The sequence below is a fragment of the Suncus etruscus genome, chromosome X (genome assembly GCF_024139225.1).
Source record: "Suncus etruscus isolate mSunEtr1 chromosome X, mSunEtr1.pri.cur, whole genome shotgun sequence".
Taxonomy (NCBI): Eukaryota; Metazoa; Chordata; class Mammalia; order Eulipotyphla; family Soricidae; genus Suncus; species Suncus etruscus.
Window position 1 is genome coordinate 31,455,492 of NC_064868.1, and position 22,624 is coordinate 31,478,115.

A 22,624-nucleotide genomic window follows, 5' to 3' on the forward strand; every position below is an offset into this window, starting at 1 on the left:
AACTGAGTTCACTGCAGCACTACTTACCAAAATATAGCCAAGATCTAGACATCCCAAGTGCCTCATGACAGAGAAGTGAATAATCAAGTGGTCTCAATACACAGTGGAATACTACTCTATTGTTAGAAATAATGAGGTTATGCAAAATCTGGATGGAGTGGGATAGTATAATTAAGCTAAATAAAATAATCCAAATGGCAAAAGACAAGTAGTTATGTATATCTTAAAGAAACAAAACAAATGAATAATTTAAAATGATCCTAAGGTGATTCCTGATTCCTACCTTAGAAATCAAATTGCCAGAAAGGGGCACATAAGGGGGGGGTCCGAAAGCTGGAGGTGGAGAAATTTTCACACTTTGATGGTGGGCATGGGACTACAGATTATTTCAGAGAGGAGTGAACAGGCACTCTCACAGCATATACAATGTCATTAATCAATGTTATCTCAATCAAAATTAAGATTTAAGAGGAAGTCAGACAGAAGAGCCATATGATAGGGAGTCATTAAACAGAACCAGACTTAAATCTATGTGAGGAAGCAAATCAGATAAAGTCATTAAAGGGACGATAGATGGACGAAATAATAGGGCAGTGCCTGAGAAATATGTGAATTCAAAAGGGGAAACTAGTAGCATGTCAGAGAAGCTGGAAAAGTTCACTTGTAAAAGACAAGCCTTTTTGAGACTGTCAAGGTTATGGTCTATTGTCCATTATAATGCTTATACTTCTTACATGGAACATGAAAGGGACAATAGCCACCAAGAATCTTTCCACTACAATACTTTTATCCAGTTCCATCCTGTACACAATTACTACTTATTGAATTCAATAACTACTCAACATCTACTCTTATTTCTTGTTCCCATTGTTCAGTCTAAATCTATCAGACCAGACTATAGACTTAGAGTTTGCCTCTTATCATACTCTCCAAATCAGGACATATTTGAGAAAGCCGGTGCTCTATATGATTATGCTTGGACCAGAGGTAGATTCTAAAATGGATTTGAAAAAAAAAATAAATAAGACAGGCCTTTGTCATAATATGCCAACTTCCTTACATAACCCAGGCAGAAATCTTGGCATAGTCATTCAGAAATTGTATATACTAGCAATAATAGCTGTACCTATTTTGTTGAATTTTGAGGAAGAAAAAATGAGCTATTCAAATGGAGTAGCTATTTATATTTTTACTATCTTAGGCCAGTAACATTGAAGTTCAGGACCATATGCTCTGATAGGGCCTGAACCTGAGATTGGCTGCATTCACAGCAAGAGGCATATTCTCTGCACTATCACTCCAAAACACAGATCAAGTACTTAATTTCATGCTGAGATCCCAATAAAACCCTCTTGTGTTTGGATATTTATTTCACTGGTATTACAAATGTGTGAACAATTCATTCCAAACACCTGCAAAAAGTGCTATAAGCATAGGATACAAAGAGTTTTAGGAGGCAATACATTTCACCATTAGCTGCACCTTCATGAAACAAAACACAAATCACCTCTCTTCTAAGTAGATGCATTTCCTAAACAGAAATCAAGACTCAGTCAGACTTATTTTTGTGTGTGTGAACTAGCTCTTCAAAGATTTTTATATACATTTTTATTGTGGTCAAAGTGAATTACAAATTTTCACAGTAATATTTAAGGCACATATTGACAATGAATGAAGGGTACCACCAGTGTTGTCCTCTCTCCACCCTTATTCCCAGCATGCATTCCACATCTCCCTCCTTAATCCCCCTTTTAAAGCCAGAGGTATACATCATCCATGTTCTGTGTGAAATGTAGCAGATAGGAGAGTACCTGAAAAGAACACCAATCAGTTTTGAGTACTGCTAAGTTTGAAAAACTGTCACAAGTTCTTTTGGACTATTGCAAAGGATTATTAAGTCAATGGGACCATAGAGTACTGTTTGCAGATACATATTTAGACACATCTGTAATATGATCTTAACTTTGTGTCAATCTGATATGATTAGTAAAAAAAGCCACAGGGAGTTTCACTTATTTTACCATTATGTATGCATGTAATTTTTTTATCTACATATTTATTTTTGACCCATACCTGAAGGTGCTTGGACTTATTTCTCAGTCTATGCTCAGGATCAGCTACATGCAAGGCAAGTTCCTGGCCCTTTGTATTATTGTCTCTACAGCCCTAACCATCTTATTTTTTCTCCATCAAACGAAAGCAAACATTTCAACTACCAACATAAGTAGATTTCATGGAAGTTGTCACTCCAAATAAAACACTAGAAGACAAGGATTTGGTGAATTATTTAACCAGAACAGGGGTCAATATAATTTTTCTGTGAAGGTCCAGATGGTGAATATTTTAAGCTTTGTGGACCATAGATTCTCTGTTATCCAATTCTGTCTTTGTAATGCAAAGCAGTCATAAATGATATATAAATGAATGAGTGCAGCAATGTCATTATAAAATCTGATTCATGTATACACACATTTTCATTTCATGCACCTTTCATGTCACGAAATATTATTCTCTTTTTGATTATTTTCAACCACTTAAAATATAAAACCAATTCTCAGCTCGAGACATAAAATACTGGCAGCATGCTGGATTTAGCCTGCAGGCATTAGTTTGCTGACCTCAGAACGAGATTCACTCAGCCAAGCAAATACAACCCAGGAGAAAGCCTCAGTAGTTTTACTGTGAAAATTATGAAAGTAGGTTATAAGTCACATAATAATACAGAAGCAGTGAAAGCTGCAAATAAAGTACCTGAATCGCTTCTATAAGTGTTTTTTCTTTGCCTAGAATACCTGATATTTTATTTTAGGTCTATGTTCTCCTTGTCATATTTTTTATCCTTGTACACACAAATTCTTAAGTCAAATACTCCATGTGTTCTCTGACATATGTTACTTAGAAACATAAGGTACATTTAAATGTTCTTTCAAAATCTTAGATTTATAATTATTGGAATCTAAAAAAGAAAAGATGCTAGCTTTCATAATTCTCATGCTTACTTTGGACTTAAAACATTTTATTGCCAGCATTTTAATATTTCCACCAATTTGAATAATACCTCACTTCATCAAAAATGACTAGATAAGAATATCCACCAAAAGATCAGTTAAAAATTCTAACACCTTTAAGATAAGACTTTATAAATATCAAAGAACAGGAAATCTGTTCTGTAATTAATCTTGATTTAAGATGCACAGATTGAGACATAATGTTCTCCTAAACTGGCAATATAGATCTCCTCTATCATAGGGGTACTTCTTCATGAAAAGGCACAGTCCTTTACTGGATAAAAGGCCATTTGTTGCAAAATTAGACACTTAAAAACTGATTCTTTATAATAACCAAAAACAAAACAAAAACTTTGCGGGATTAATTTGATCAAAGCATTGCCAGAAATTCTTCTTGTATCCACAAAATAACATTTCTACTAAGCATTCTATTCTTGTTGGAATTGTGATTCTTGGTATAAATTTCCAAACTCATTCTAGTGTTTCTCACTACCATCCCTTAACATCACAGGCACTGAAGTTTCTGGGAAAGAAGGGAGTAAAAATATTGTGATCAAAGTAATGAAGAGGGTTATTTTTATCTGCGAAAAATTAATTCTTCACTTGAGGTTACAGTCACAAATAAAAATTTCTCACCTTTTCCTAATTTCAGAGTCCAGGATAATCTGCCTCTTCTTTTGGGGCGGTGGTGGTGGCAGTTCCTCTTGGGCATGCTTTACCAGGATCTGTTCCTGTGTTGTCACCATAGTTACTGTTTCCATTACAGTTGTCTGTGTTAGTGATGGCTGAGTGGTGGTGACAGTCTGTGAAATTTGGGAGAAGCATTGAAACAGAGGTCACACATTGCTTGAGAGACTTCAGCTAAGACTGCTTGGAGTGATGAAGGAAAATAATGAGAAACTGTTCCTGCTTGTTGGTAAATTGACCTTCGGATGAAAATAGCACCATATTGAACCCAAATCAAATTGTTTTATCTGACTTAAGTTACATTGACTGAAATGGCAATGGGAAGAAATCTCAAAAACACAAGTAACCTTAGTGCTTCTTCAACTTAATGATTAAGTAGTAAGTAACTTGGCAAAGGATGGCAAGGGCCATGCCACAAAGTTCAGGAGCACATTCTTTACATCCAAAAGCCTTGGGTTCTAGGTCCTGAACCTAGTGATCCCATGAACTCCAGAAAATGACACCTATCACAAAAAGGAAGCATAAGTAGCCAAGAATGTGGTTATATTTCAGATTAATCAAATCATTTTTACTTAGGTTCCCTTCACTAATTCAATTTTCCTATGAGCTGTAGATATTTATTACTAAACACATGTTGTTTGCATGTCTCACTACATTATATACTGATTATAGTCTATATGTGTTTTTGGAACATTTGAAGTTTATGAGTATAAATTTCTAACCAAATAAGAGATATCTTTTTTAATTACACTGTAATGTCAACAAAGGGTCTCTCAACCCATAAACACAAGAAAGCTGAGTGTAATCAGTGATTTAAAAGCACACTATTTATTGGATTGAAATCATCGTCCACACATTTGAGTTCCCAAAGAAAGCGTTACTAAACTTTTAATGTTTAGAATCATATTTTCTGTTCAGATTTATTACTAAGGTTTGCCTTTTTTGTATAGAGCATCACTCTAATAATTTGTGATCAAAGATACAAGAGGACATCACCTCACTCAGTACATGGACACTAACTGGACTGACATCAGAGTATCTGATGAACTGATGCACCGGCCTTCCTTCTTTATTCTCTCCCTCTCCTTCAAAGTCCTTCAATTACCAAAACAAAACTATTCTTTATGGGGGATTAAATTAGATACCTTTGAGGAATCTAGGTAACTGGGAAGAACTATACTTATTAAAAATAATTTTTATTTAAATAAATGACTGTGCTTTACAATTTTATTAATAGTTGAGTTTGAGGCAGGTAATATTTCAATACCAATTCCACCACCATTGTCAACACCCATCACCAGTGCTCCTATACTCTGTTATCCCCCACCTCCACCCTCTGCCTGCCACCTTGACAGGCACATTGCAAAGTTCAGTGGTTGCAGCTTGGATCTCATGTGTTCAGTGTTGTTGAGTCTGTGGTTTGGATGTGTAACTATACCACTCTCGCACACCCCAATATAACCAAGCTCAGGCCCCTGTACCTCCATTTTTTCCCTTACATTGGAAAGAACTATTTTCAAGGAAACCAAAAAAAACTGAGCATTGGATTAATTTTTTGCTTTGATATGTACAGAGGAAAAAGGATCTGGCCGGGGCCACCCTTCATTTTACTGATATTCCAGAATTTGCCCATACAAAGAGGGGTTGGGGTAACCTGCCTGACCCTTATATGTTGGCTAAGCTCTTCAATGGGAGGAAATCAGGCAGCTTTGGATTGAGTTACTTATCTAAATAGGCTACAGTGAAGTAATGAAATCCAGTGCCAGGCTATCCTTTGTATAAATGCTTTTGATAAATCTGTTTCAAAAAGGCTATCAATTGAGCAAGTCAAATAATTACACATGGCAAGAGCTCAGGGTATCACATAATAGTATCCCCCTGCCCCAGCAAGCTGCAATCAGCTCCCAAAGTGAAAGGACACCCTCTCAGCTTCCCATCTCATGCCCAGGCAAGAAGCTGTTGCTATAGCTCCTGCTGATGCATTCTATGAAGTCCCTTTTCCTCCCACCTCTCCTCATTATGAACTGTTGCTTGCTACCGGATTCAGCTCTAGAGGGACCTCAAGCTTGAGGACATTACCTGATCCCTGACTACTACAATACATTTCTCTGTCTCCACAAGACCAAGGAGCACAATGAAAATGTCCCCTGGGTCTTATCGCCCCCCCCAGACTATATCAAAAGTTTTAAAGGGATATCTGTATTTTATTTGTATGTTTCTGTAGATGCATTTCTTAATAATTATAACTTAGTGTTTATCTTCATAAGTATAGGTAGCCTCTCATATCTACCTTTTATCTACTTACTATGAAATTATAGTAGAAAAGTCTTGCTTGGAATATAAGCACAGGCCTAAACCACAGCATGGAAACTATATAGCTTCTTATTTTAACCCCAAATGCACTGGTAATATAATATGGAATTGTTCTTTTTTGCGTAGGCACACTAAACTGGGAAACCTTATGTATAGAAAAAAATTTCTTGCCTCATAGGGATAAGAACCCATTCATTTCATACTGCAGGGGTGTCTTTCACCCTGAGCATTAGGTTATGGGGGATTCACATAGGCCTCAATCGATTGGACTTCAACAAACCTTCCCAAATGCTGGATCCCAACATTAGAACAAGCAATGTTTTCTGCACTAGCACCAGGAATCAAGCCCTAATACTGCTCTGCCACCAATTTGCTCTACAGTAGGTATATGACAACCTGACAATGAGGAAACAAAAACAACTTGATCTAAGGGCAGGTTGCCCTACCTCACCACCTAACGATGAGATGAAATCAGAAGTCCCTCCATCCTAAGATCTGTGCGAAACCCAAGATCTCTAATTACAGACTTTGACATCGCAACTGAAAAAAACTTCTCCTGGTACCATAAAGAAAGACCTTCTGGTTGGACAACCTACATGCCCGGAGCCTGGGGTCAGTCTTATGACATTATACTTCATGGGTGGAAACACCATGTATCTCGACTTAAGCCAAAAAAATTTCTTTTCTTTTGCTTTATTTTTATTATTATTTTTAATATATTTAAGCACCATGATCACAAACATATTTGTAGTTGGGCTTTAGTTATAAAAAAGAATGCTCCCCTTCACCAGAGTAACAATCCCACCACCAGTGCTCACCATATCCCTCCTCCCCTACCCCCTGCCTGTATTTGAGGCAGGTATTCTATTTCTCTCACTACCATTGTCATGATATCAGTTTGAGTGTAGCACTTATTTCTCTAACAAAACTCACCACTCTTTATTGTAAGCTTCATACTGTGGGCCATTGTCTCTGGGTATTAATTCTTAAACCCCACAGATCAGTGATACTATTCTGTGTCTATCTCTCTCCCTCTGACTTATTTCACTCAGCATAACAGATACTATGTCCATCCATGTATAGGAAAATTTCATGACTTCATTTTTCCTGATGGCTGCATAGTATTCCATTGTGCATATGTACCACAGTTTCTTTAGCAACTCATTTGTTGTTGGGCATCTGGATTGTTTCCAGATGCTGCCTATATAGTAAATAGTGCTACGATGAATATAGACATTTCTGTATAGTGTTTTTGTGTTCCTAGTGTATATCATTAGGAGTGGTATAGCTGGATCATATGGGAGCTCAATTTCCAGTTTTTTTGATGAATCACCATATTGTTTTCCATAAAGGCTGGGCTAGATGGCATTCCCACCAGCAGTGAATGAGAGTTCCTTTCTCCCCACATCCCCACCAGCATTGAATGTTTTTGTTCTAATTTCCTCAGTGTTTACTGAGATTATGCAAAAAAAAAAATCTTGCTACACCTGGCCCTTTCTTTTTTGTTTTTGTTTTTATTTTTTTCTTTCAATTTTATTTATATCTCCTATATAGGGGCTCCCACATTTTACATACAACCATATAACTTGAATCATTTTGTTCTGCCTCATACGTCTATAATTTTCTACAAGTTGAGAAAAGAAAGAAAAAACGGTAGATGGGACCCAGAAGCCAAGTGGTCTCAGGAGCAGTGTGTTAAAAAAATCAGATCTAAATACCCAAGCCATAGTGAATGGCAATAAAATGAAGAGACCCAGACTATAACAAGCTAAACACAAAATGGACCTGTTATACATGTAGTCCAGGGGCAAAATGGGGGAGGTATGAGATGCATGTTGGGAGTTATGGTGAAGGGAGATTAACACTAGTGGTGGAAATGGTCCTATTTCACTGTCATCATATGCCGGAAGTACAACTATGAAAGACTTGTAATTCACAATGGTGTCAATAAAATGGAAAAAAGATTATAAAAAAGAGCAAAATAAAAGGGGTTTAGATACAATGTTTGAATTCCTTTCATCTCTAAGACCTCTGTATATTCACTATTCAGAATCAATTACTGTATATCAAGTAATTGCATAGTCCACAGACAATTATACTGAAATGAAAGTTATTGGTTACTTTATTTTTATTTATTTCTGTTATGTGTGTATTTATTTTTAGTGTGGGGTTATATCAGGAATCACTGCTGGTAGTTCTGTAAGAAAACATTGTGTCAGCGACTGAAATCAGGTTGTTTACTTGCAAGGTAAGCATTTTACACATGGATTTTTCTCTCTGACATGGGTTAGAGGATTTTTTAAATACTTAAAACATAACATCAAATCCATTTGCCCTCAGCAAAAAAATTACTAATATATGATCACCTTAATCAAACTATTTGTCTAAAGAAAATGTATTTCTTTGGTGACATCCCCAAGGAACTTAATATTTTTTTTGTTTGGGTCCATACCTTGTGGTGCTCAGGATTTACTCCTGGCTCTATACTCAGGAATTAATCCTACTTGTGCTCTGGGGACAATATGGGAAGCTTGGGATCAAACCCTGATGAGCCACATGCAAGGCAGGTGCCCTATTATTGCTCTATCTCCAAGAACTTAACTTTTTCAGAATTGTTTCTCAACTATCTGCATACTAGAACTTAAAAATAGTTTAGACAACAGATTTTATATATGCAGTTACAACAATGTAAAGATTACAAAAATGCAAAGCAATTTTTACAGTTATATTTATATAGCACAAGTGTGCTAGGACATATTGATTCTGAAATTAATTTTAATAAATTATTTGAAGCCTGTCTCATTGACATCTATTATAAAATTGGATAAATTAATTCATGAAGCAAAAATATCAATACAATATACCCTGAAACTGTATTTAAGAGATAACAGATCTTTTAAGAAAATAGCTTTTAACGACACAATAGTAAAATATGGAAGTAACTTTCTTATTTGGGCCACACCCTGTGGCATTCAGGGGTTACTACTAGCTCTGAGCTCAGAAATCGCTCCTGGCTTGGGGGACCATATGGAATGCCAGGGGATCGAACCACAGTCTGTCCTGGGTCAGCTGCTTGCAAGAAAAACACCCTACCACTGTACTACTGCTCCGGCTCCACTTCAGCTCTTCTGGAAAGTAAATGATAAAACTGTGAATTTATCTTTAAACATACTTGTAAATACATATAGCAGATTAAAAGCTACATATAGAACCTCTCCCTCATATAAGAAGCAACTATCACTTATTATCCCAATATTATTTTCTCTAAAGACTTGATTATGTGTTAAAAAGTCCATTACAAATAACAACAAGAAAAGATAATGTATATTATTTAGCATCATCCCTTACTATGCGAACACTACTAGAACCAAACACCACTTGTCATTTCCCAGTATGACACCACATTTTTCCAATGGCAGAGACCTTTCCATATAAGGGAAACTTGCCTTATTATGACTCAAGTTACTGTAAATTTAGTTTAAGTCCTAAACCAAAGTGCAAGTTGAGTATTATTACAAACTGTCAGTCTTATTCAGTAACTGCACCACAATGCCTCAATCAAACTTCAACACACATAGAGAATCACTCAGGGTGTTCAAACACAAGTAGAAGCAAACATCTATTTTTAGTGAGTTTAATCTATAGCACTGAAGGTGATAACACCACAAAACATTAGCAGGCATGGTGAGAACCAAATGAAAAATTTCAATATGCCAAGTAACTACATGTCACATAAACACAGTAATTAAAAAGATTCTTTTCAAATGTACAAAACCTAATTTCCCTCAGCTAGAATCTTAACATTTGAATTTTGAAGAACTGTAACAATAGATGATAGAACATTTGAATCTAAGATGCCAAGATCTACATAGATTAGTTACTGGTTGCAGGTTCATGTAAAACATTAAAACATTGCAAACAACCAAGCATCATCACATAGGAGATGTGTAAATAAATTATAGTACATTCAGACAAGAGAGAATTGCTCATGTCCACAATCATTGTCATGTCATTGGACATGTTCACATTCTGGTACTGAGCACACAATGAAAGAGATAAGACATTGGTGATGTTTTTAGCATTGAGAGTTTAGACATTTGCATTATACACTTTTATATTCCTTGTTTTCTGATTTATGACAATAAAAATCTACAAAATGATGCTTTCATAAGGATAAAAAATACAGAACCTTTTCTCTCCAAATAGTTGTTCCCAGTCTATTATTCTGATGTATTTGTGGAATTATGACTCTGCCCTTCAAAGACACTACAACTGTGACAAGTAAAAAACTGGCAGGAATAACTAAGTATCTTCACTCAAACACTGACTTATGACAGGGCAAAAACCGTAATAGAGTTTAAGCTTTACTCAATACAGTGAATCTACAGATTCCAATTCCAACCCAGTCCCCCTTTTACATTTTGACTATGAACATATTTTGAATGACAATTGGATATCCTCACGAATATAAAATAAATTTGTTTTTAAATACCATTCCCAGACATGTCATTTTATAAGCCTAACAAAATGGAAGGGGAGCATTAGTTCAGAACTGTCTTTAAGTTATGAAATAAATTCTTTCACAGTGCTTAAAAGTATCGATTCTAAATGTTCCTTCAATCAACTTTCCTTTTTTGTTTTGCTTTGTTTTGTTTTGTTTTGTTTCGGGGCTACCCCTGGCAGTGCTCAGGGGTTACTCCTGGCTCTCTGCTCAGAAATTGTTCCTGACAGGCTTAGGGGACCATATGGGATGCCAGAATTTGAACCACCGTTGGTCCTGGTTCGGCTGCTTACAAGACAAATACCTTACCACTATGATATCTCTCTGGCAAAATCAATTTCATGGAATTATGTGATTTAAAATATGTGCATATGCCTAGCTTGGATATGTAGAGGATTGGCATTACCTGGATAATCAAAAACACTTTGCTCATACCAGTGCTTGTATTTTGTTTCTTGGGACTCTCAGGGTCATACCTGGAGATACTCATGAATGAGTCCCTGTGGTGTTGGGGATCCATCCTGGATCAAGTATATGTATGAGAAGCACAATAATCCAGGAACTGCATAGTAATTGATTTGAATGGATGTGGAAGGACTGCATTGCTACAGCTTAAAATATACTGCAAAATCATAGAGTATATCTTAGTCAATAATGATAGCTAGAATTAAAATAACCTCTACAAGAATGAGAGCACAAAACACAAAACTCTCATGGTGCAAAGGATTTACAATTCTAAGAAACAGAAAAGATGTATGTAGTGAACTTCATGAGGAACCTGGGGTAAAAGACCAAGTGCTCAGAGAGGTAGAGAAACCATCAATCACAAGACTGTATAAATGCTCTTTGTTTGGAAAGAATGCAGAGAATGGCCATGGCAAAGTACAGCAGATACAGAAGACAAAAATCCCTAACTGTGGTTTGAGAGCTAAACTTTAATATTAACTGGTGTTCTGTTTCAATGTTCTTAATAAGGGATTACATAATCACAATCATTGCTAATATTTTAGTCAAAAGCACACTTAGAATAAATATTCAGAAGAAAGCACAAAAAAATCTCTTTGAAATCAAGGATTAACTGCAATTAAAAAGGGTTATTCTGTAAAACTAAGTTTACGATTTTTTTGTTCTTCCACCCAAATTATCTTTCTTATAGATTGCCAGAAAGAAAAGAGGCATGTTGACTTCAGGATTTATGTTCAACAATGATCTGGGGCAACTGGAAAAATGCAGAAATTTCATATGAAGAAATTAAAAAAGCAATAAAATTTACCTTTTCTAATCAAGCTGACCTCTTCTTCTAATACCATTAGTCAAAAGTGACAAAAATGCATCCCCTAATTAGAGATGTTATCAAGTATACTTTTAGAATATTTTAATTATAAAGTATTTCATGCATTGTAAGTGGTCAATAGACATATAGATTCTGAGTTATATAAGCTCCATGGTCTTTTAGTTACATAAAATAAATTTTAATTACATAAAATTATGTGAAATAAAATTATTTTGGAAGTCATTTTTCTTTAAGTAGGAAGAACAATTTTATAATCCTCTAGCTGACGATGAGTAATAACAAGAGAGAAAGTGGAATCCAGAATTTATAGATTAATTAAGGAACATTCAGACATCTAGAGCTTATAGGGCACTACAGAGAAATCTGTCTAAACTTTTCACTCAATAAATAAGGACCAAGAAATTCCAATAGCTATCTTCAGTCTCTTAAATTTTCAGGCCTACAACATTTCATGTTGTGTATTATAAATTTACAGTGTAAAACCAAATGAACTGATACACTAGGCCCATCCTTAAGCACCTAGGTTTAGTTGGAGGAAGAAAAAGGATAGTTAATGTCCCCAAGTTATTTACACTGTACCTTCTACTTTTTTCATAAAAGATTTACCTGCACAATTAATAAAAGCTTGTTTTTAGATTGATAGTCTATGAAGTAAAATATGATAGTAAGCAAATGTACATGGGAATTTTTTATTTTACTTCTAGTTTTTATAAAGCAATGTAATTTCTTTTTAATATGTAGCAAGCTGATTAGAGTTGGAGAGCTTTCAGGAGCAAATGAAAAGGGTTGTCAACTGAAAGGCTTTAGAGTATTTTTAATTAAAATCATTGGCAAAAATGAAGAGAGCTGCTAACCAATATTAAGCATATTTTAGTATCAACAGGTCAACAAAATAATGCGTTAAGGGTATTCTCATAAAGTGCATGCAGAATAACCTATAAAGAATAAAATAATAGGAAGAAACTCCAAAAAATGAAAATGCATGTGGAGAAGAAAAAATTTTAATTACCATCCAAATCTCTTGTATTACTCTATTTGCATTGCTGCTATTATGGAAACATTTTTTCACAATTATCAACCAAGCTTTAATTTACTTGTGTTTGGCAAAAATGTCACTCCTTTATATTAAAGTAGGTTTGTGTCAATATTCTAAAACTATCATAGGATAGAAATAATATGGAATTGAAATACACTGACATAATGATTGCATACTCTACATGTATACATCCATAAGTGCAACTATTAGCATGAAAACATGTACTATGTTAAAATGAAAGGGAATTTTGAGTATATCTATGTAACTGAGACATTTTGCTCATGCTAACATGTTATTAGTGTTCTGAAAAAGGAACCCCAAATAAGAACCAGATCTATGAACTTGTAAGAGTCATAGAATGTTCCTTATTTCTGACAAAGTTGCTTTGCTCTGTCTAAAAAAAATCACAAAACTCCAGAAATCTTGAAGTAATCTAGCTCAATATTAATCTAAGCATGTGGTATGATGCCAAGTTTAATATAAATTACGTTAATGAATTTTACATCACATAGATAAAATCCACTTGCACAGTACATAGACTTTAGGGTATATGGGCAAGAAATAATGTTTCAAATCACTTACAAATTCCTTATATTTAAGAGAATGTAAATGTAAATATTAAATGTAATTTTATTTTCATATTTCCTAATTATAATCAAGATAAAACATGTTCATCAAGGTCACTGCATTAAAAATCCTTGACTTTGAAAAGTGTTTTTATAAAAATGTAAAAAATATAAAGGGTCATTTAAGTATTTGCATAAGTCAAGGCAGAGTATATTTCATGTGACCTCTTTTCTCATTGTTGGCATTCACAGAGTGAGGGAAATTATTCCTTTATACTTTAGGGAACAAAAGGTATTACTATTTTCCTAGGGTGTCTAACTCATCTACTTAAGCATACACAGCTGGTGTCCAGGTATTATTCAAGCCAAACCTAACTTAGAAATACAAGAGAGCAGCCCTTGGTTGATTTTTCCCCTATGTTTTGATCTTTAGCCATGCTGTTTCATAAGGTCAAAATCTCTCCAAGCTTTGACGTGAAAAGCAGTAAAAATTCCAGGCATACAGTGTTCATTATATGAACGCAATCAGAAGCTTTGCCATCTCAGACATAGCTCTATATCCCAATGGATTTTAATCACTGCTTTGCTTATTCTTCGTGACACTAAATAGGGTTTTAAAAAGAAGGCATAAGTCTTGTCATCACAGGAACCTACTTTTCTTTTAAAAATGAAGTTTGAAAACAAATGACTTCTTTTCTTTGAAATCATATCCATTAGTCAATTTTTTTCAGAACAGTTTTCATATAATTTTCATGACCTTCAATCTGATATAAAAGAAAAAAATGTTGCTATAACCCTCTAACTCTTAGATATTTTGTTTGATTAAGTGAGGTGGGGCATACGTGAGATTCTCAGAGAACCTACCCATATAGTGTCTTGGATTGATCTGTGGTGGTGTTTGGGGAACTATGAGATACCAGGGATGGAGTCTATGCCTTCATCATGCAAAACATGCACTTAGCACAATGATCTACCTTTTAAACCCTAAGACACACTGCTGGCAACTCTCTACTTCTTGTTCTAATCCCACTATTTGTGCCTTTGTTGATATTTATGATTTTATTAAAATCTTTATTTAAGCACAATGATTACAAATATATTTGGAGTTTAATTTCAGTTATAAAAAGAAAACCCCTTCACCAGTGCAGCCTTCCCATGACAAATGGCCCCCAACTCCTTCCTCCCCCACCCCTGCCTGTATTCGAGACAGGCATTCTACTTCTCTCACTCATTGACACAGTCATGATAGTTGCCAGTGTAGTTATTTCTCTAACTGCACTCACCACTCTTTGTGGTAAGCTTGATATTGTGGGCCAGTTCTTCCAGCCCTTATAGACAATATATTGCCTCTGGTATTAGTATAATAGCTTCTTTCATTTTTCTTAAATCCTATAGATAAATAAGTCTATTCTGTGTCTGTCTCTCTTTCTCTGACTTATTTCACTCAGCATAATAGATTCCATGTATATGCAAGACATTTCATAATTTCATCTCTCCTGATGACTGCATAATATTCCATTGTGTATATGTACCACAGTTTCTTTAACCACTCACCTGTTGTAGGGCATCTGGATTGTTTCCAGATCCTGGCTATTGTAAATAGCTCTGCAAGAAATATAGGTGTGCAGAAGAAATTTTTATACTGTGTTTCTGTGTTCCTAGGGTACATCCCTAGGAATGGTATAGGTGGATCATATGGGAGCTCAATTTCCAGTTTTTTGAGGAATCTCCATATTGTTTACTCTAAAGGCTGGACTATATGGCATTCCCCATAGCAGTGAATGAAAGTACCTTTCTCCCCACCTCCTGCCATCACTTACTGTACTTATACTTTGTGATGTGTGCCAGTCTCCGAGGCATGAGATGACACCTCATTGTTTAATTTTGCATCTCCCTGATGATTATTGATGTGGGGCATTTGTTCATGTGCCTTTTGGTAAGTTTGTATTTCTTCTTTGAGGAAGTGTCTGCTCATTTCTTCTCCCCATTTTTAGATGGAGTTATATTTTTTTCTTGTTAAATTCTGTCAGTACCTTGTATATCTTAGATAATAGTGCCTTATATGATGGGTATTGGGTGAACAGTTTCTCCCATTGCTGGTCTTTGCATACTAGTCATTACATCATTTGAGGAGCAGACACTTCTCAGTTTAATATAGTCTCATTTGTTTATCTCTGCTTCCACTTGTTTGAACAGTGACGTTTCTTCCTTGAAGATGCATTTAGTCTTAATACCATGAACGTTTTACCTACATGTTCTTCTATATAACTTCTTGTTCAGGGTCTGATATCAAGGTATTTAATCCACTTAGATTTGACCTTTTTCTAAGAATCCTAAAATTCACAACAATGATTTGGATAAGACCTTTGATAATTCATTTTAGGAGAGACAAATGAGCTGAAAGTGAGACACAAAGGCTTAAACTGAGTGTTGTATGAAGCAACTTGTCTAATGTTGCTCATGGTCTGGAACAGGTGTGTGCAATTATTTCAAAATAAAGTCACCATAGACCACCTTGGGTCTTCCAAATGTGTAAAATAGTCAGCAGTTTCCATCATGAGGATTTAAAGGTTCAAAAAAACCTTCACATATATGGCTTCCTTTTTTCATTAGTGAACCTTTAAGTGACAAAGAGAATGGGTTCATTTGGTATGTTAGAGAGAAAATTTTATAAAGATGAGATGTCTAAATGTAGCCTCTTTTTTTAAAAAACTGAAAGCTCAACAAAGTTCAGCATGTCATTGTACAGTTTGTGTATAAAATGTCTGAGCCATTCAAAATAAATCAATTAAGAAAAAATGACATTTATAACTGGATTAATTTAGAATTGGATGTTATCATACTGGGGCAAGAACAGAAAATTGGAAGTAGAGTGATATGTATGATATCCTTCAGTAACAATATTTCAAACCACAGTGTCACAAGGATATAAAAAAGTAAGAGAGGGGCCAGAGAGATAGCATGGTAGTAGGATGTTTGCCTTGCATGCAGAAGGATAGTGGTTCGAATCCCGGCATCTCATATGGTCCCCCGAGCCTGCAAGTAGCAATTTCTGAGCATAGAGCCAGGAGTAACTCCTGAGTGCTGCCAGGTGTGACCCAAAAACAAACAAACAAAGAGAGAAAGAAACCAAAGTAGTGTCAGCTATAGGGGCAAGCTGAGGTGGACAATAGGAGTTTAACTGAGGAAATTAGTGGCCAGAATGAACACTGGTGAAGGGTTGGGTGTTGGAACATTGTATGACTGCAAATCAACACTTTATCTCTGTATCTCATAGTGATTTATTAAATATAAATAAGTGAATAAAGCTTCCTAGAGGTGGGGAGACTATAGTGGGCAGGGTGCTAGTCTTGTATATACCTATTCCCGAATCAATCCCTGGCACCCAATATTTTCTCACAAACCTAGCAGATTTGAGCCCTGCGTACTGCCCAGCATGTCACTAAACCCCACAATTAAAAAAAATCCTTTAAACATTTTTAAAGAAGCTTCCTAAGTTTTTTCTCATTTAAAACAATAAAAATCATGCAGTTAGAGAAATAACTATGCTGAGAACTATCATAATAATGTCATTGAGTGAGGGATGTAGAAAGGCGGGGGGGTGGGGAAAGGAGAAGATTGGGGCACTGGTGATAGGAAAGTTGCACTGGTGAAGGGGAGTGTTATTTTTATGACTGAAAACCCAACTACAATCATGTTTGTAATCATGGTATTTAAATAAAGATATTATTTAAAATAAAACAAAATAATCAAAATCAAAAACATTTTTAACAAGATCCAGGTTTATCTGCATCAAAAAGTAGCTCCATTCCAAGGAGAGGAAAATATTTAAATACTGTACTACTTGGACCATTTGTCCTGTTTCTCTTTGTCTACAGCCTGCATGTGGAGAATGGCACATGACCTGTCATGCTAATGCAATGTTTTCCAAAAATATGAACTCACTATATCAAAAGCTGGATGCAAATTACTGGACGATGAAGGATATTGTTCTGAGCCTGGAATCTAAAACTGTGCATTTTAATCAGTTTCCTGGATAATTAATATGCAGACTCCAGTTGTGCAGACTCCACTGTGCATAAAGCAAGTGAATGACTGAGAGCATGACCTATCACTGACAGTTATATCTTCATAAATATATCCATTTCAAAGTATTTCAAAATAACTTCATTATCAAATAGTATTTATTCTTTAAAAAAATGAAAACATGACCTTGAACCTGCAGTAGTAATCGCCTCTGGAATAACTGGAGACATATTAAAATGCCAATAGTGGTTTAAAGATGATCAATTTTTCGAATGACTCCTGTATTATTAATGTTATAGTAGAATTATATTGATACCCATCGTATTATAAATCAGCCATGGCCTAAAATCCTATAGAAAATGAGTCATTTTTAATTAACTTAGCAATATATTTAATAAAACAAGAGTTTTTATTACCCTATGATTAAGGAAAATGATTATAATAGAAATTACTATGACTTTGAAATTCCAACTATTGTGTTTAACAATAAGATTGAAATAGGATTTAAATGATCTATACAAGACAATTATATTTTCTTAAACAGCATCTCCGAAACAATGCTTTAAAGTCATTTTCTCTCAGCCTTTCAAGGAAATGCATATGCTCTCAAAATTACTTAACAAATGTCTCAAGAAAACAAATTCCATGTATTTGTCTCCTAACAACGCACTTAAAACCTAAAGCTATTAAAGATGATCATTGCTATAATAGAAATGTGCCCGCAATGTATTATGTGAACTGGGAATTGTGATCAATTAGCCTCTATGATACCAACAATATAGAATATGCTTAACACTGTTATGCATAGTGTAAAATTTTTGAGTGACTTCCTTATATCCACAATCTTGAAATAGATGACAGCAAAATTTGCTACTTTCAAAATATTCCAATTTTTAAATTACCTAAATGTAAAATTGTTAAGTGCTCAACACTTGCCATTTAGATGTTTTCCTAACCTACAGGCCCATTATGTTAGAGTAATTAAACCATGCTCTATATTTTATGAATTCTGGGGAAAAGAGAGGCTCCTTACTTGTACTCACAGTAAGAAAGTCTTCACTACAATCAAAATACCTTGGCCTGAGTTCAGTTGCTATCACTTATATTGCCTTTTCAAATCACTTTTCCTCAAGTGAGAAATGTGAGGGTCAAGTCAAGCTCAACTTGGCTTTAGGAATCTATAATTTAGAATTAGACTGTGATGAAGAAGGTCCCTAGCATTCTGTTCAAATCAAGTTGTCACATTGCCACTTAATTTCCATTCTAGTAATGCTGAAGAAACTGTCCTTATGGGCAGGGACCTATGTGGTCAATAAGATTATTTTCTTCACCTCTCTAATATCCTGGATCAAGTTATTCTAGAGCAGTGTTTTTCAACCTTTGTGCAAAGGCACACTTTTTTCATGAAAAAAAAAAAATCACGAGGCACACCACCATTAGAAAATGTTAAAAGAAATTTAATTCTGTGCTGACATAGACTACATATGAAGTAATTCTCTTGAATAGGAATCAAGTAAACACAAAGAAATTATTTTATAATTACTTTACTATGAAATAATCTAATGATTGGTCTATTTGTGAGCTGATGCCGCATGTTACAGATAAAACTGGAATTTTTCCCATGGCACACCAGACAATATCTCACAGCACAGTAGTGTGCTGCAGCATAGTAGTTGAAAAACACTGTTCTAGAGAGCCATGTTTTAAAATAGAATACCCAAAAATAAGTTCAGCAATATCCTTTGTGGGTTTTTAGAACTGTACTCTAAATGCAATTTTAAAAATCCCAAGGATTACACTAACCTGGGCTAGGTTCTTTTCCACTTGTTTAGCTAGATTATCCCAGTGCTTGGCAAAGCTGTCCAGCATTGCTTCCATCTTTTGGGCAACTTCTTTATTTTTTAGTGTTGAAAAAAGATCTTGGTTGAGTGACCGGAGTTTGTTGATGGTTTGCTTTTTCATCTCTAGTTCTGCTTTCAAAACCTGTTAAAACAAGGGAGAATGTGGAATAAACCTAGGTTATACCATCCAAAACACTAGAGTTTAATTTGGCTTTGCATGCATTTCTGAGTTTGTACATTGGAAGATGTTGCAATCAGACAAGGAAGAATTAAGAGTCTATAAAAATCTAAGTGGAAAATTATAATCCAAGTGATCTTCACAAGGAGGTTGAGGAAAATAAAAAGTCAGATGTGAATAAACATGCAGCAAAGGCACTTAGGAGCTATCTTGATATATCTGAAGAACTACCTATTTATTTTTTTAAAGGAGTGTTGCTTCAAAAGGCAAAAGAGATCACCCAATGGAAATTACTGTTTTAACATTTGGAGATGTTCAAAAGCAGAAGCCATTCTCTTGTATGTTAGTAAATTTGTACTTAATTCTGGACAGAATGCAAGTTAAATGCCACATGCTAGGAGCTCGAAAGAGAAAATGCTGAACTCAGGTTACCAAGAAGCCTTCCCAATCTGAAATGCTATTAATATCTGGATCAATTGCAACTATTATTTATTTACAGCATATTTTCATATGTTCCATACTCTTGTTTCTTTGGAAATACAAATCTTATTATTCAGTGTAATTACAAAATTAGTATTTGCTGTTCAATTAATATTTCACTACTTGAACAAAAATTGGAAAAGCAAACAAATGGGGTACACTGGAGTTACTCTGCCATATACACTATATGAGAAACTTTTCTTCACATAATATAATGTTATGTGAAATCATTGTTACAGCAATGTTGCTTCCAGAGTTATCAGAAGTCACAAGAGATTAATGATGCTCTTTGGTTGCTAACACAATGAATGAATGAAGTTACATTGTGAAAGCAGCAATTGGGGCAGTTAATTCTTTCATTTTATTCAATAAATTTATTCCATGTTGTGAGAAAATTCACCTTCTATCACAAATACAGTCTCAGATTTGATTTGTAAATACCAATTAAGAGAAAGCAAAAAAGAAGTAGGGTCAGAGACAGTATAGCTGGTAGGCATTTGCTTTATATACCCCCAAGACCCTCCAGAAGGCAAGGAATGATCCAAAAGTACGTAGCCAAGACTTAACCCTGAGCACTGCTAGATGTGACCCCAATTTGTTTATAAATTAAAAATAAAATAAGGAATGATTTTATAACTCTTTACTTGACAGTGAGAAGTATCATGAACATCACTAAACCACGAGACCTGTCTTTCCAAAACAAATGCAAATTTATTTAAGAACCACTAACATTACATATGGCAAGGAAACTGTCATGAAACAGATGCCCGAGTTGCTCATGAAGGGAAGTGTCATCAACATAGTGAAATCAATACACCATCCTGCAAAGGACACTTTAGGCAGCTCATTTTGGCATGCCACCTGCATTGATAGCTCTGAACTGCAGAATGCTCCCGTCTCATTCAATTAGCTCAGACTTTATTCAGAATCTTCTTCAACTGGCTATGTCCTCTTGCTGCCTTACTGCATGTCATTTTTAAAGGGAATAAAAGCAAGTTTTGAAGTTCATTTATATCTCAATTATTAAGTGTTTCACTAGTGTCTTATTTTTGAGAGAATGCAAAAGATCAATGTAGGAGTTAAGTTATATAAACTGAATTCCTTACCAAATAAATCTCTAAGTGTGGGAAATTAGTACTAGATACATTTTGCCTATCCAGTTTGCTTAAATCACACATTTTATTTCTATTAAGTTCATGCGCATACTTGAACTCATCTTAAGAATTTTCTGTTGTTTACTGGGATCCACATTTGAATTTCAATGAAGATTCTTCTAATTCTTTTATGTTGGCTCATTTTCCTCTTGGCCTTTATTAATATCTCACATACATTTTTGGATCACAAATCATCTACAATTCTTTGCAGAGTTATGCAAGCTGGGTATCAAACCAAATGCAAGGCAAAAACTCTAGCCCTGAGCCATATACGAGGCCCAAGACCACATCTCTAAGTATAAGAATTTAAATAGTGTTTTCTATCTGGCATTCTCTGAGCTTAAGGATATTTTAAATGACAGGATGTTTGAGGCTAATGGAGGACAATCCATCATTTCAGGTAAATGCAGAGTGTTTTGAAATAATTTCCACATGAGAATCTATAAGATCTGTTTGAAGTAAAGGTTTATGTTAGAGAGTTATGGGCAACCATTTATTACCTAAACAGGTTTTCACAGATATTCTATAGAGATGATTGGATACCCAAGGAGACCAAGTAGCACATGAAAATGTCTGTGTTCACACTGAAGTAAACAAAGAAACATTTGGCAAAAATCACAGGGATGGCCTGACAGTGGGTGCAAGAAGAGAACATGCCTTGCACATATTTAATTCTAATCCTAAGGATTCAATCCTAATTGAATTTTCTAATTCTAATTTTTTGGTTATGGTCCATTAAAAGTATTAAATAAAAATAGCAATGAAAGACATCAATCAAGAATAAAACGAGGCAAAATTATGAGGCCCATCGCCACCATACTCCAAAATTTTTTGGTTCCTGGATGATTCTCCTAGCAGAACTAACACAGAGAATAAGACTAAAAACATATGGTGGCTCCATATGCATAGGGAAGAATTATCTTCTCCCCTGTTCAGAGATGACAGTTTCTATTAAATATCCATGATTGGGCTATCAGAAAGCAATTTAATATTAAATAAATGTTATAGTTTTGCATATCAAGAATCATCACAGCTCTATGTTGTTCCAGAGAGCCACAAAGATTGAGACTTAGAAGACCAAAGGAGGTTAACATGTAAAAGGTCAGGATTTTTCAAAATAGTACTACTAATCTCTTTTCCAGATACCAGCATCTTGAGCCTAAATTGAAAGCACTATGCAAGGCATAGAAAACACATCAAATTGGGACTAGTACTAGAAACAGACAAGAGACAAAGGAGTGGTTCAAGAAGGAAAAAATGTGTTCTCTTGGGTTAAATTCAGAGAAAAATTTGAAATGAAAAGAGGTCAACATAAAAAAGGCAAATAAAATCTTCACCCTATTTTTGTCTGGAATAGATTGCAGAGTGGTGCAACTGAGTTTTATATACCTACTGTCTATGTAGTTTCTTATCTGTATGTAGGAGTTTAGACAAGAGATTATTTTATTCCATTCTAATCATGTGTCCACTATGCTATTGAAGGGGTCCTTGAACTGGGGAACATCAACACTGCCTGGAAGGCTGCAGAGAATGCTGGTGG

At 35.0% G+C, this 22,624-nt stretch overlaps 1 protein-coding gene across 1 annotated transcript in view; it reads right to left on the reverse strand.

Annotated features, from left to right (window-relative positions):
- The window catches only part of DMD (dystrophin), a 2,686,579-nt gene that overhangs the window by 1,783,046 nt on the left and 880,909 nt on the right, over window positions 1-22,624 (reverse strand). The window contains exons 16-17 of the mRNA XM_049766737.1: window positions 19,235-19,414; window positions 3,645-3,811 (exon numbers count right to left, since the gene is read on the reverse strand). Coding sequence (XP_049622694.1) covers window positions 3,645-3,811; window positions 19,235-19,414 — 347 coding nt within the window. The remainder of the gene's footprint in view (window positions 1-3,644; window positions 3,812-19,234; window positions 19,415-22,624) is intronic.